Below are 14,647 nucleotides of genomic sequence, written 5' to 3'. Positions count from 1 at the left end.
CTTATTGGCAGGCAGATGATTCTGGTATCATAAGATCGCAGGCCATTTCAGTTGATACTTGTTATTTAGATTTGTGCTATTTTTACATGAAACCCTATTTCAATGGTTATACTACTACTGCTGACCGGCTTGTGATTGACACTATAGGCTGTCAATGGATAGCTGACATCCAACTTGATCACATCAATTTCAGCCAAGAAAAGCCTCTGCCTTTTTCTCCCCTTTTATGACTTCCTTATCCTGTGATGGATTTGTGGATCATTTCTCATTAAGGGTCACATCTGTTGCTGGGCCCTGCCTGTCCAGATCTCACTGCTAACCTGGCTGTCTACTTTTAGTTCTCTTGGAGTTTACCATCAGGCAAATTTTAGATTGTGCCATTCTCTTTGCAAGTGAGTATTCTTCATATGAGCTGCTACATGCATGCATATGCATAGTTTGCTTGTTTTTGAGGGAAGTAGGATCATGTCAAGGGGCTAACCAGCTAAAAGATGTGTTATTGTTTCTGAAGTCATTTAAAAGATACTGAACCGTATAAAAGCAAACTGCTGATATTCATTTTAGTTATTTATATTTATGCTCAAAGGGATCTTCTGATAAATTACAAATCAATACATTTTTATCAAATAAATATTTTGCCTTAGTCTCTTTAGATACTTTCTTTTGTTTCTACTATCTAACTGACCTGGTTATTTTTTCATTTCTACCATGGACATCTTGTTTCCAGATTTATGGAATAGTGTACAAGACTTCTATGCTGCACCATGGATTTGTGTTGTGCTAGTCTAAACACAATGCTGATTCTTGACAGGGTTCTTCCTGTGGCCACAGAGCAGCTAACAATATGACATCCCCGATGATGACTAGATTGAATCTATGCCTGTGAATTAGTAAGTCTCTTGGTTCTCAACAGCTGTTGCCATCATGATTATTTTTGAGGTTTTAATTTTGGAGTGTTTGACTTTAAGCTATAAGTCAGTGATTTACATTTTTAACTCTCTGTAATTGCAAAATTAGTTTTTCCCTTATTGAAGTAGCTGACTACCTAATGTTCTGAGACGTCATTCTTTCACTTTTTTCTATTCATTTTCATACATTACTAGCTTGGCTGTAGGTTGAAGAAACACTATATACTTTTGTGCTCAAGGTAGAATCATCAAGATAGAGAAGCAATTTGGTTTAGCAATATTCTTTTGTGCTCAAGGTAGAGAATCAAGAATTATCTTATCTTCTCAGATGGCGGGTATATCTGAGGTCCCTGATCCCCTTAACATCCTCATTAAGAAACTTTTTTTGGCATTTTTACATGTTCTAAAAGGTGAAATATAGAAATTCTTTCAACATGTTTTCGTCATCTTGTTCCAATGTAGTATGTGGATAATTGAATTGTTTGGACTCTGCTATTGCTAAGTCAAAGCCAAATAGTCTACTTGAACAGAGTGATTCATTCATTTAAATTTCTGTCAGTTTTTTTTTTTTTTAATCATGCATGTATACTGTATATCAAGAATTGGCATGCTTCCAAAACCATTTTTCACTGCTGAGGTGAAGCCTGTTAGTCTTCTAGTGTGAGCCTTAAACATTGAGAGCCTCAATTCAGGCCTTGGTTACCACTATTGCCTTGAAAACACAGTGACACCAACAGTGCTGTGAAAGTAACTTGAACTCCTGCTTTTAACACCAGGTCATAAGTTTCTCAGGCAGATAAATTGAGAAGGAATTTGCTAGAATTTTAATATTATGTAAGAGAGGATAGGCTAGTATCTGTTCCGGAATTGAAAGTTCTTTGAACTGGCTTTCAAAATTTCTGATGAATTTCCATGACCTTTCACTAGTGGTTGTATCTTCTGTTGGCTTGCTCTTATTTGTTATGTTTATCTTCACTTTCTAGGAAGTTATCTTGCTGTGTGAACTTCGAAATTTTGTGTGTGTGTGTGTGTGTGGAAATTGAGTGACTATATCCTATAGTATAATTGAAATAGAATTCTCTAGTGATAAGGCTACATTTGTTGGCTACTTGGGTTTTGTAATTTTCTTTAAAGTTATGCACAATTATGCTGACGTGCATCATAAAACCTTCATGAAAGAGGTCAAAAACAGCAGCACACCTTTTATTTGCATGTTAAACTGAAATTTGGTCCGTCTGTTTGAAGTCATGAGGTTCATATGTGCTTTGGTTTGAGTTCTAGCACTAAAATTGAACTTCTGTTTGCTGTATTTTGTAGGCACTAAAATTGTGCCAGTGGACCAATAGCTACTAACAAGTGTATTCAAAGGCATGAGCGTTTTATTTAGCCTAAATCCAGAAAACTTTATGTTAGTCTTGAATTAATTCCCAAACCTCTCAACTTAAAAACCCTAATGCAACAAAATCAATTGTGTAATCTCCATGATAAAAAAATAATAATAAATAAAAAGAAAATCACATCAAACAAACAACATTACATTTCTCAGATGTAAACTCTTATTTTTTATATCTTTAATTAATTATAATGTTTCTCAAAGTGAAAACCCTAGACCCAAATTGTCACAAGTTCAATTAAATTTAAATCATTTCAAAATCCAATCAAAATAACAACTTTACCCCACATAAAAGGACCAATAAATAAATAAATAAATAAATAAAAGTATGATCCGGTTGCAACAATAGATCAATAACCAGCGCACACAAAATAAGGGAGGGAACACGTTCACCAAACCATCCTCTCGCTTCTCTCTCTCTTTCCCATCTAAAATAAATAAAAAAGCCTACGACGCCTCACCCCCCGGCACCAGACGAAGCAAGCGCAAGCTTCTTCAACTCCGCCGTCGCCGTTGTCGCTGCCGGGGAGCCCGCCGCCGAGATTGCCTGCTTGGCTCACAGGTCAGTCCTCTCTTCTTTGAATCTGAAACAACCCTTGAAAACAAGCTTTCTTGATTTCCATGTGGTTATTCTTGTTCTTCTTCGAAGGTCCTGTGTCAAAACTTAGTACCTAATGAGTGATGAGAGGTCCGCTCTTGGGCATGGAGAGATAGGGTTGGAGTCGGCCCCTCCTAGGTCTAGTTCGAGGAGCTCTGGAATTGATGGGGATTCGATAAGCCAGGCGGTGCTTTCGGCTAGATCCGATGACGATGAGATGCCGATTGTCTCGATGTTCAAGCTCAAGAAGCGAAGAGTCTCTAGGAAGGCGAAGGGGGGTTTTGGGGTTAGGGTTGAGAATCGCGTAGCCGAGGACGATTCTGGTGAGATGGGTGATACATTGGCTACCTTGAAGAAGAAGCTCAAGGGTCCTAAGAGGGGTAAAGATGGCGTTGGTGGTAGTGGTGAGAATGGTTCCTTGATGGGGGATGCCAGATTGGATGATGAGACAGAGAACCGGAGCAAGAGATTGCGACTTGGTTCAGTGAAAAAAGATGTGAAGGGAGGTTTGGCTGGGGTTGTTGATGGTTCAGATCATTCTTCCGATGTGAGTTCTGGGGATTCGCTTTTTACCTTCATCCAGAAGGCTCATTCAGGTTCTGTGAGGAGATCTCGTTCTGCAGCAAAGCAACAGAAGCCGGTAGATAGGGTTCATCATCAAGGTATTGAAGATGGGTTGTCAATTGCTGGAATTAACTCGTCATTTGATGGAGTGAGGAAACCTGGCGTTGCCAGGAGGAGAGGTAGGAAATCTCGCAGCAGTACCTCTCAGGCAACCAAGGTGGAGGGTATGGTTAGTGAGCTTGGTGACAGGAACCCTGTTGATGAAACTCTGGAAAACCTTTGTAGCACTAGCATGTCTTTGGCCTGTAAAAGCAGAGGAGGGGCACAGAAGAAATCTTCGGTTAAGCTGGGTAAAGACACCAAGATAAGCATGGAAGGCTCAAATTCTAGACTTCTCAAGGAATCTCCATCTGTTTCTGGCATTGAAGGAAAAGTTGAGGGTGCTAGGCTTGATAGTGATTGTGATGCCATTAGATCTTCTGAAGGAAATATTGAAAACTCAGAACTTTCTGGTCTTCAGTCTTATGGATCTTTAGGAATTAATAACAAGTTGATCCAGACCTGCAATGTAGATCCGCCTCTGAAAGAGGAAGAACATAAATTGGAGGATGGCTTGAAGCCCTGTACTAATGACAAGAAAATTCACTTGAAATGTGAAGCTACTTTGACTAATGTGCCAATATGGACAGATGTTACTGGCAGAATTAAACCATCTTGTGACAAAGAAAATATTGCAGAAACTCCTGGGACAAAGCCCTTGTCATTAAAGGATGTGATAAATGAACCTCTTGAGTTTTCATGCCCTACTTTGTTTCGAGATTCATGTCCTGGAGAAGGACTGGAAGTGTCAGAGGAATCCAGAAGGCCAGCTAAACTATTTGTTCAGTCATTTGATGTTTTGCCACAAGTAAAACCTGTAATCCATCTGACCAGGGAAAAAGTCATGCCATGCTTAAATGATTGTCATTCAAATGATCATTATGAAGGACCGTTAATTGGGACTAATGTTGATGTGGATTGTCCAGATCCAACATTGGATACTGAATTATTTTCTTTACATGAAAACAGGATTTCAGACAACAATGCAGGGTGTGATGGAGACTTACTGCCATATTCTTTAAGCGTAAAGGAATCTTCAGGATCCCTTAATCAGAGCGCTATGATATCTGCTGTAGCAGTACAGCTGTGCAGTAACTCATGTTTTGATGATGGGTTCAAAGAAAACTTGAGTGGTCCTCAAGGTTTGTCTGCTGCAGATGTAGGTGAGAAACAGGAAGAAATTCAAAATAATTCTGATGTTTTAGACCAATTTCCTCTTAATGATCCTTTACCTGGCTCTGGAGTTAGTTTTGGCCACTTGACAATGGAAGAAAAATTGGGAATTAATGATGGTTTATCTGAAACAGCTCGTGTGAATTTATCCCTTGCTACATCAGCAACGGCCAAACTATCAGCTTCTGCTTTCCCTTCCAATTGTGAGGCATTTCCCACAGGTGGTAATTCTGTAGAGCAATCTGTTGAAGGGGCTCCGTTGATGAACCAATGTTCTCATGATGCTTCAAACGAACAATTTTCTAGTCCTGATCAGTTAATCAAAAGGGATAACGGTGCAACATATCCTCAGAGCAATATGGTTGATCTAGTGGAAACTCATCTAACTGCCACAGCTTCAGTGTCTGAAATTGATGATGCAGATCAGCAATCAACACTTCCTCGGGTAATGCGGAGTGTAAAGAAACGTCGACATGGTGACATGGCCTATGAAGGAGATGTTGACTGGGAAGTTCTAATCCATGAGCAAGGATTGTTTGCAAATACATGTCTTGTCGATGGAGACAGGCCTCCCAGAATGAGTGGGAAATCTGATTCCCACTTAAACATATTGGTTGAGGCTGCTGATGTGAGTACATCAGCAGTAGCAGCTGGTTTGCGAGTTTCTGCTGCTGGCCCGCTTGAAAAAATAATATTCAAGGATATCTTCAAGCGCAAAGGTGGTCTTCAGGAATATCTGGACTGCAGGTTGGTTTTACTTTTTTCCTTTTACTGTAAAATTCATAGATTTTACAGATGATTTCATGCTTTTTATGTTGTTGTGTGTATCTTGTCTTCTAAGTATGCAACTACTAGTTTAGATCATGCTTGTCCTTTGTCAGGCCTTAATATTTTGTATAATTTGATTATGATATTTTCTATGTTACACTTGTAGTTATTTAACATAAAGATATGCCTGATTGTGGTTTTAGAACCTATAGCCTGGTCTTAATATTTTGTATAATGTTTACCTAATCAACATTGTTTAGTTGTTCTATCACTTACTGTTCAAACTTTCCAGAAGATTGAGTTAACATTTTTATGTCTACTGCTTCTTTGTGCCATATATATAGGCTATGACTGTCTGATTGCATAAGCAAGTAAATTGAATACATGAAACCCAGGAAAGCTATGATTTTTTCAGCTCCACTAGGTGTTCCCCTCATAGTAGGAGGGCCTAATTCTTGAATCATGCTTTTGTTAAGCTGTTGCCATTGTTGTTGTTGTTGTTGTTGCTGTTGTTGCTGTTGTTCTTTTTATTGTTATGGTTGCTGCTTAATTATGTGGTTAATTTCTTTGTATTTGAACCTAAGTGTTATTCTTTGTTTTGGTCCATAAATAACATTTTCTTTGATCAAATAACTTGACCAGGGACTAATTGTGGAATTTAGAAAATTCTGGTTCATTTTATTCAGTAGTTCTTTATTTAATTATAATAGAATGCCTAGCAAACCAAAATAGACAAGTGAACAATGAGAAATCATTCAGTACCTGAACACCAGGTTTTGACAGTTGATTAGGTAATATAGGCATTTCTCATTTATATTTTTCGCTACTTGTGTCTATGGTAATGAAGAATGTATTTTGCCATTAAAAATAGAAGCTAATAAAAGTTGACAAACGCAAAAAACTATTTATTTATGAAGGAATTTATAAGGTGCAGGTTCATTGATTTCTTTTGCAGTTCTTTATCCTTCTTATTACCTTTGCTCTGATACTGAAGAGGGTTTTACCCTTATTTTTTATTTTATTTTAGTCCTTTTTACATTTGATTGAATCCATGTCATCTAGTTTTTGTGTTTTACCTTTATGAAATTATTTTATGCATATTTTTCTATTATCAGGTGTTTTTCCTTTTCCTCAGGAATTCAATTTTAGGCCTTTGGAGTAAAGATGTTAACCACGTATTGCTTCTTGAGGATTGTGGTGTATCCCAGATTCCTTCAGAAAATGAATCACAACATGCATCTCTTATTCGGGATCTTTACATGTTTCTAGACCACAATGTAAGTTTTATTTTTAGTAATCAAGCTCTTCATGATTTGCAGTCTTCACTCTTCTTCCTCGCCAAGTTATTAGATAAGGTTTTCTGTGTTATGTGCATTATTGTTCTTTGAGAACTTATCATTCTGAGTTCTTGGTCTAGTGTATGATCTGCCTATACTTATTTTGTTTGTTTCTACTCTATTCAATATGAATTCATGTATAAAAAATGCTGCGCTGTGGAAAGAATGGGCACTCACTCATAATGCAGTTTCCATACTAGTGAAAGCATCATGCCTTTGAGACAATGAAGTCATCTTCTAACAAGTTATCTGCAGGGTTATATAAATTCAGGAATTGCTTCTGAAAAAAAGGCTGGACCTTCTTTGTCTCGGTCTGAATATGCAAAAGAATCCAAACTGAAGGAAGCCTTCGGAGAGAAAATCTCTGGTGCTGATGGTGAAGCTGCATTGGCTCTTAGCCAGAAGGTTTCTGAAAAAATAACAACAGACAGGTATGGAACATTTTCTAAAGTTCGAGGAGCATCATCCATATCTGTTAGGGAAACTGATGACTGCGAAAATCTTCCTGCTTGTAGGTTGGATGTACAGTTATCTGCCCAGATAAAATCTAGAGGTTTACCCATTGATAGTATGTCGCAACCTTCAGATATTCCATGTGAAACAACCAAAATGAGTGAGTCTTGCTCTCTCATGATGGGTGACCAGGATATTCAAGGTGAGGATGCAGATGGAGGATTCAAGAGCACTGCTTTTAATGCTCATACTGCTGATCCATCTTCTGAAGTTAACGATCGCAGACCAGGTCCTGTTGTTTCCCTGAAGATGATAGAAGTTTCCTTGAGTAAGTTTCAACCCACTGAATCGGAAGGGGGAAAGTATGCATGTGAAGAAATTACTGGGGATGGTCCTGCTGTTACACATTCTACCGGTGCATGTTATAGTAGTGTATCTGATTTAGATGTCAACAAGAAAATAGTTGTTATTGGAGCTGGTCCTGCTGGCTTAACTGCAGCTCGCCATCTGCAGCGCCAAGGTTTTTCTGTTACTGTACTTGAGGCTCGAGATAGGATCGGAGGTCGTGTTTATACAGACCGTTCCACATTTTCAGTTCCTGTAGATCTTGGTGCTAGCATTATTACTGGTGTTGAAGCTGATGTTGCTACTGAAAGAAGGCCAGACCCCTCTTCTCTAGTTTGTGCTCAGTTAGGTCTGGAGTTGACAGTTTTGAACAGTGATTGTCCACTTTATGATTTAGTCACCGGTGAGAAAGTGCCTTCTGATCTGGATGAAGCTCTGGAAGCAGAATATAACAGTCTCCTAGATGATATGGTTGTATTTGTTGCACAGAATGGTGAGGGTGTAATGAGAATGTCACTTGAGGATGGATTAGAATATGCTCTTAGGAAGCGTCGCACATCGCAGCCATCATCAAATGCTGTGCAATCTGATCGAATCAATTTGTTTTCTGAAACTGGCAACATGGATATTGTGATGAGAACTACTGATGGTGGAATCACAGGTGATGCTAATGATCTTAAAGGAAACATTATGAGTCCTCTTGAGAGGAGAGTGATGGATTGGCACTTTGCTAATTTGGAGTATGGTTGTGCTGCTTTGCTCAAGGAAGTATCTCTTCCTTATTGGAATCAGGATGATGTATATGGAGGATTTGGAGGGCCTCATTGCATGATTAAAGGTGGTTACAGTACTGTCATTGAAAGTTTAGGAGATGGACTTGATATTCACTTAAACCATGTAGTTACTGAAATTATATATAATGAGGATTCTGATGGAAGTGGTCTAAATCCAAACAAAGTGAAAATATGTACATCAAATGGTATGGTCTATGAGGGAGATGCTGTATTAATAACTGTGCCACTTGGGTGCCTAAAGGCAAATACCATCAAGTTCTCGCCTATCTTGCCAAACTGGAAACAGTCTTCTATACAGAGACTTGGATTTGGTGTGCTGAATAAGGTAGTATTGGAGTTCTCTAAGGTCTTCTGGGATGATACTGTGGATTATTTTGGTGCTACTGCAGAAGAAACAGGTCAAAGGGGTCAGTGTTTTATGTTTTGGAACGTCAAGAAGACAGTTGGAGCACCTGTGCTTATAGCACTTGTAGTTGGAAAAGCAGCTAGAGATGGGCAAAATCTTAGTGCATCGGACCATGTTAATCATGCTCTGTTTGTCCTCCGTAAGCTATTTGGTGAAGCTTCTGTACCTGATCCTGTTGCATCAGCTGTGACAAATTGGGGCATTGATCCTTTCAGCAAGGGTGCTTACTCTTATGTTGCTGTAGGGGCATCTGGGGAAGACTATGATATTCTGGGAAGGCCCGTAGGCAACTGTTTGTTCTTTGCTGGTGAAGCAACCTGCAAGGAGCATCCAGATACTGTTGGTGGGGCAATGATGAGTGGTCTTCGAGAAGCAGTACGGATTATTGATATCTTAGTTAATGGCAAGGATTATGCTGCAGAGGCGGAGGCAATTGAAGCTCTACAGAGACGGTCAGAGAGTGAAAGAAATGAAGTGAAGGATTTGGCAAAGAGATTTGATACATGCAAACTTTCCAGTGCTATTTACTCTTCAGATGGGAGGAATGTCTCATTTTCAGAGAAAGCTTTACTGAAGGATATGTTCTCCAGTGCAAAAACTACATCAGGTCGTTTACATCTGGCTAAAGAGTTGTTGCGGCTTCCTGTTGAAGTTCTGAAGTCATTTGCTGGCACCAAGGAAGGACTTAGTGTGCTTAACTCTTGGATACTTGTAAGCTTTTTTTCAGACTGCTACGTTATCAGTTCAGTTCTGTTCCAGTTCTAAATCAAAACTGAAAATATTTAAGGTTTTTATTCACCATTTTGATGCAGGATTCTTTAGGAAAGAATGCCACTCAACTCTTGCGTCATTGTGTCCGATTACTTGTGATTGTGTCAACTGATTTGTTAGCTGTTCGATCATCTGGTATGGGTGTTCCCCTTTTTTATTATGGGGTTGTTGAAAGTTTGACAGTTAGTTTTTGCACTAACTATTTTCTTTTCTCATGCTGTCCTATATCTTCTAGATTTCTTTAAGCTACTTCTTTTGTTTTCAATCCACGAATAATGTGAGATTTCTATTCACATGATGACATCTTATTTGCGGAATTATTCATGATATTTGCCAATCTACGGGGTTATGCATTTGAATTATTACACACAGTCGTCTGTCTCTATGGGGGTATTTTCGCCAAAGAAATCTTGGTCCTTTTCAATTTCAACTTTCTGAATATTTCCTGTTTGTATGAAGGCATAGTCTCACTATGGCTGGGGAGGTCTTGAGGGAATATGTTGTCATAATCCACCAACTGCATCAAGAAAACAAACTTTCTTTTTAGTGTTGATTTGTCGATTATGATGGCATTATGTTAAATACATTAGCTCTATTGAAATGGTTAATACTGGCTATTTGTAAAGATAAATATCAACACAATTACATGGACCTTCATCCAAATAGTTGTCAAGGGATTCCGTATTTTGTTCTGTACAATTTTTGAGAGCATGTTGTATTAGTGAGATGACATCCGTAATTGGAAGATGATTTGAATTCGTGAAGTATTCAATTGTCAATATTAGATGTCCCATTTTACTTGGGCTTTAATATAATTCTTCGCTTAACAAATATATGAGCTTGATAAGGATGTCAGTGGCAAAAGAACACAATCTTGATCTATATTGGGTTCTCGATGTTTTTTTTGGCGATGTTATGTCAAACATTGCTTTTCGTTGAAGTCCATCTCAGTAAAGACTGCTCTATATTGTAGCAGTGTCCATTTCATTTATAAAGTGTCCTGATTTGTGGTATTGCGCTGTCTTTGTTCCAACTTCTGTAATTATGTTGAGTTGAGAAAGTTTTTTGCTATTCTATTTTTGTTTTTATTTTGTTTCATTATAAGTTTTTAAAATATGATTTACTTGCATTAGCAAGGATTCATGTTTTGTCTAATTCTGCTGGTCTATAATATTGATCTTTTTCCTTATTGCAGGGGTTGGGCGTACTGTAAAGGAGAAAGTTTGTGTGCATACCAGTAGAGATATACGAGCTATAGCTAGCCAGTTGGTCAATGTTTGGATTGAGGTCTTTCGCAAGGAAAAGGCCGCTAATAGAGGATTAAAATTATTGCGGCAAACAACTTCGTCAGAATCATCAAAGGTCAGAGCAAGGGACCTGTCAGGAAAGCCAACTGTACACAATAATATTGAATCATCAGATAGCAGAGGAAACCCGCATGCCTGTCCTGCAGAAAGCCAGTCACCTTCTAAGGTAAATCATAAGAAAACCAATAGCAGGGCACCAAGTCTGGAAAGATTGATGGACTCAAAATGTTGCGCTATCTCATCTCATTCTGAGAGTGAGATACAAGGTGTAATTGCCGAGGTGAACTGTGTAAGAATGTCTGATGAGGAAGCTGCTGCCATTGCTGCTGCTGAAGCTGCACGTGTGGCTGCATGTGCTGCAGCGGAGGTCTCTGCAAAACTTTTAATTTTAGCTATTGTTTTTATCCTAACTGTTTGTTTATGCACTTAGACTACCATCAGTTGGCCTCATAAAGTATTATGTGGTTGTCTATGCAGGCATACGCGTCTTCAGAAGCAGAGATTAGCACTTTGCGGGAGCTTCCAAAGATACCATCATTCCACAAATTCGCAAGACGTGAACAATATGCGCAGATGGATGATTCTGAATTTAAAAAAAAATGGTTGGGGGGAACATTCAGTAGACAGGACTGTATATCTGAAATAGACTCCAGGAACTGCAGAGTTAGAGATTGGTCTGTTGATTTTGCTGCAACCTGCAATAACCTCAATCATTCAAAAATGTCCAGTGATGACGCACAGCTAAGTGGTTCAAATGAAATTGCATGTTCTATTAATCTTAGAGAGTATTCGGGGGAAAGTGGAGCTATGGATTGTAGGTTTACAAGAGCCTGGGTGGATACAGATACGGCTGGTGGTGGAGGTGTCAAGGATCATCTTGCCATTGAGAGGTGGCAATCACAGGCAATGGATGCTGATTTTTTCAACTCTATGCACATAAAGGATGAAGAAGATTCGAATAAAATGATCAAGCTACCTTCTGTAAAGGATCAGAAACAAAGTAATGAAAGTTCTGCATCATGGGCAGCAGCCACCAAATCATCAATAGGTCAACCAAGAGGTCGTGAGCATATTAAACAAGGTGTTGTGGATTATGTAGCATCGCTACTCATGCCATTGTATAAAGCTAGGAAGATTGACAAGGAAGGATACAAATCGATAATGAAAAAGACAGCAACTAAGGTAATCAATAGATATTGTTGTTCTTTTTTTTTTTTTTGTTTCTGTTGCATAAATGAATAGTTTTTAACCCATTTGTGCTAGATATGAATTTGATCCAATCATCGACTGGCATGATATTGCTTCTGAAATTGTTGAATCTATTTTATTATAAAAAACAGATGAATCTCCATGATTTGATCACTATGATTTATCTCATTATCTTCATTTTTTTCCTCCCAAAATATTCAATTCCTTCTGAAATTCCACTCTTATAGCTGAGTAGATGAATGACATTATTGACCAATTTAGGGCAATCTCCATGTTTGTTTTGTTTATGGTGTAGTGGTTTCAAGTTGCATGTTACAGAAGCAACTGGATAAAAAGTATATCACACGCCGTTTATTATGTTTTTAACAGGTAATGGAACACTGTACAGAAGCAGAAAAAGCTATGACTGTTGTAGAGTTTCTAGATTTCAAAAGGAAGAATAAGGTCAGTATTTGATTCACCTTCCCTTGCTTTCTGTGGCGGTTTTTATGCAAGCCCTCTAGTCATGAACTTGAACGTTTTTTGCCTTTATAATATAGGCATTCTATTTATTATGACAAGTCACTGTTGCAGATCCGATCATTTGTTGACAAGTTAATTGAAAGGCACATGGCAATGAATTCAACTGCGAAGACTTGATGCTTTGATTTGTTCTCTTCTGAGTTATTTGCCTTCTGGAGTTCCTGTAATTTATCTGCGTCCTGCTGAGCATGCAAAGTGAAATGACTGATTTGTCTTCCAGTTTACTCTGATTTACAGAGTTGCTATTGAAAATCACTGGCTGGATTCTTCATTCAGTGTGTGGATCTTTTGGCAGCTAGTTAAAAATTCACCAAGAACAGGTGTGAGAACTGAAGTCATCAGCCTAGTTGTGCAATTTGTTTGGATTGTGAGTTGCTGGTATTATCATCTCCCTCTTGAAAACAACGGTGTGCTTTTCTTCTGGTTGCTTTGGAGTTGTGAAAAGTTGATGTGACTGATCAACTAGTCCTTTGGTTCTGGAGCAAGTGCAGTTCTGTGGTATTCATCTTCACTCAGGAATGCCTAGGTTTTAATTTTGGGATCAATTGGGTTGTATGAAGTTATCATGGAGCTTGTATTCTATAGGTCAAGATTAACCCTATTCTTTTTTTAGAGATCCCATACATTAACATCAGTTCTAGATGCTTTTTTTTTTCTTTTTTTTGTACAGTCAGATTTTTATCCTAACAACAATGGCTTAACAAAATGTTCTTTTAGCCCTCTTGAATTTAGAGGTTGACTTTCAACTTTGAATAGAAAATCAGTTATTGCCATTTGCTTGAGATCTTCTCAGAACAGTTCATTTGGCTGTACATGTGACCCTGAATAAAGTTGTCAGACAATGTATGCTATAAATGTGATGACAACTTAGGTCTTTGTCTTCATATTTCTCTGTTTTTACAGATAGGAGCTGCTACTCAGGCTTTGAACAGAATGCGATATGTAGTTAATTGGCTTTACAGTCACAAATTCTGCTATTGAACTGTTCAGTTGGATTAAGATTTTGGGGTCACTCTGAAGAAATTTCCATGTCTATTTCTTCCACAGGGGCATGTTCTATTCTTTTTTCTTTTCTGTTCATTTATTTTAAATATCATTTCAAGTTTTTCATAAAGATGGAATGAATCGCATAGGATTAGTCACTGCTGCCGGTTCAGATTTCTCTGCTATTTTTCTACTTGTTTGTTGTGGCAGGAATTGTTGGACCTTAATAATATGTACTTTGCCGCATTCAGGGTTTGTATGGCTTCAATTCATGGCATTAACATCTCTGCCAGATTGTTGGTCCTTGATGATTAGCTACTGTTTTCCTTATACTGATAGACAGGTCAAGCTGCTTTTGTAGCAGTTTTTGTGATGTTGTGCTAGGCATTTATGAAAGGGTGTCCTATATACAACTGTACCCCCTAACGTCACACCTTCAGGGTTCTACTTGTGTAACTTATCACAAATCTACCACTTGAACAATGATCATGGTATCCGGTGAGTCATCTTTCTTTTAGAACATGTCTTTTAAGACAGCTTTATGCATACAATTTGTGAGCATATCTGTTTAAGATTTGTATCGAATGCGTTGGAAACAGAGTTCAGGTATTTTGTTTGAATTGTGCTAGGTCTGTTTGGAATGCGGGAATGATGAAGTGGCTGGCTAAACAAGAAATTCAAATGGTTTGAATCACTTCCCACCAATAACTTTCTAAACCATGGCAGGTTTGTGGTCTTCAGCTGAAAAGTTGCTGTATCTTAGATGAGGCTTTTTACAGCTTATATTTAACGTGAATGAGTGGTGGATTTCAGCATGTGTTTACTTGGTTCACATCAAGGTTTCTTTGTATTTAATTATGACAATGTTCTGCTGTTTATCAGATGGTGAAAGTCACACTCCTGCATATGGAAGTCTTTTGAACCGGAATGCAGTATGTGGTTAATTTTCTTTCCGGTCACAAATATTGCCATTGAATTGTTTGGTATTCTTTTTTCTTAGCCCGTAATTTAATGAT

At 38.2% G+C, this 14,647-nt stretch overlaps 1 protein-coding gene across 1 annotated transcript; it reads left to right on the top strand.

The window, feature by feature from the left end:
* Positions 1-2,966: 2,966 nt before the first annotated feature.
* Positions 2,967-13,431, top strand: LOC120258998 (lysine-specific histone demethylase 1 homolog 3). The gene is made up of 9 exons (XM_039266512.1): positions 2,967-5,482; positions 6,639-6,780; positions 7,096-7,271; positions 7,356-9,549; positions 9,651-9,744; positions 10,805-11,283; positions 11,394-12,098; positions 12,495-12,569; positions 12,699-13,431. The coding sequence occupies exons 1-9, from the start codon at positions 2,976-2,978 to the stop codon at positions 12,762-12,764; spliced, it is 6,438 nt and encodes a 2,145-aa protein (XP_039122446.1). The 5' UTR covers positions 2,967-2,975; the 3' UTR covers positions 12,765-13,431.
* The last annotated feature ends 1,216 nt before the right edge of the window (positions 13,432-14,647 follow it).

The sequence above is a fragment of the Dioscorea cayenensis genome, chromosome 4, assembly GCF_009730915.1.
Source record: "Dioscorea cayenensis subsp. rotundata cultivar TDr96_F1 chromosome 4, TDr96_F1_v2_PseudoChromosome.rev07_lg8_w22 25.fasta, whole genome shotgun sequence".
In the NCBI taxonomy this organism is placed as follows: domain Eukaryota; kingdom Viridiplantae; phylum Streptophyta; class Magnoliopsida; order Dioscoreales; family Dioscoreaceae; genus Dioscorea; species Dioscorea cayenensis.
The sequence above is the reverse complement of the archived record's forward strand: the minus strand, read 5'-3'. Positions and strand labels throughout refer to the sequence as shown.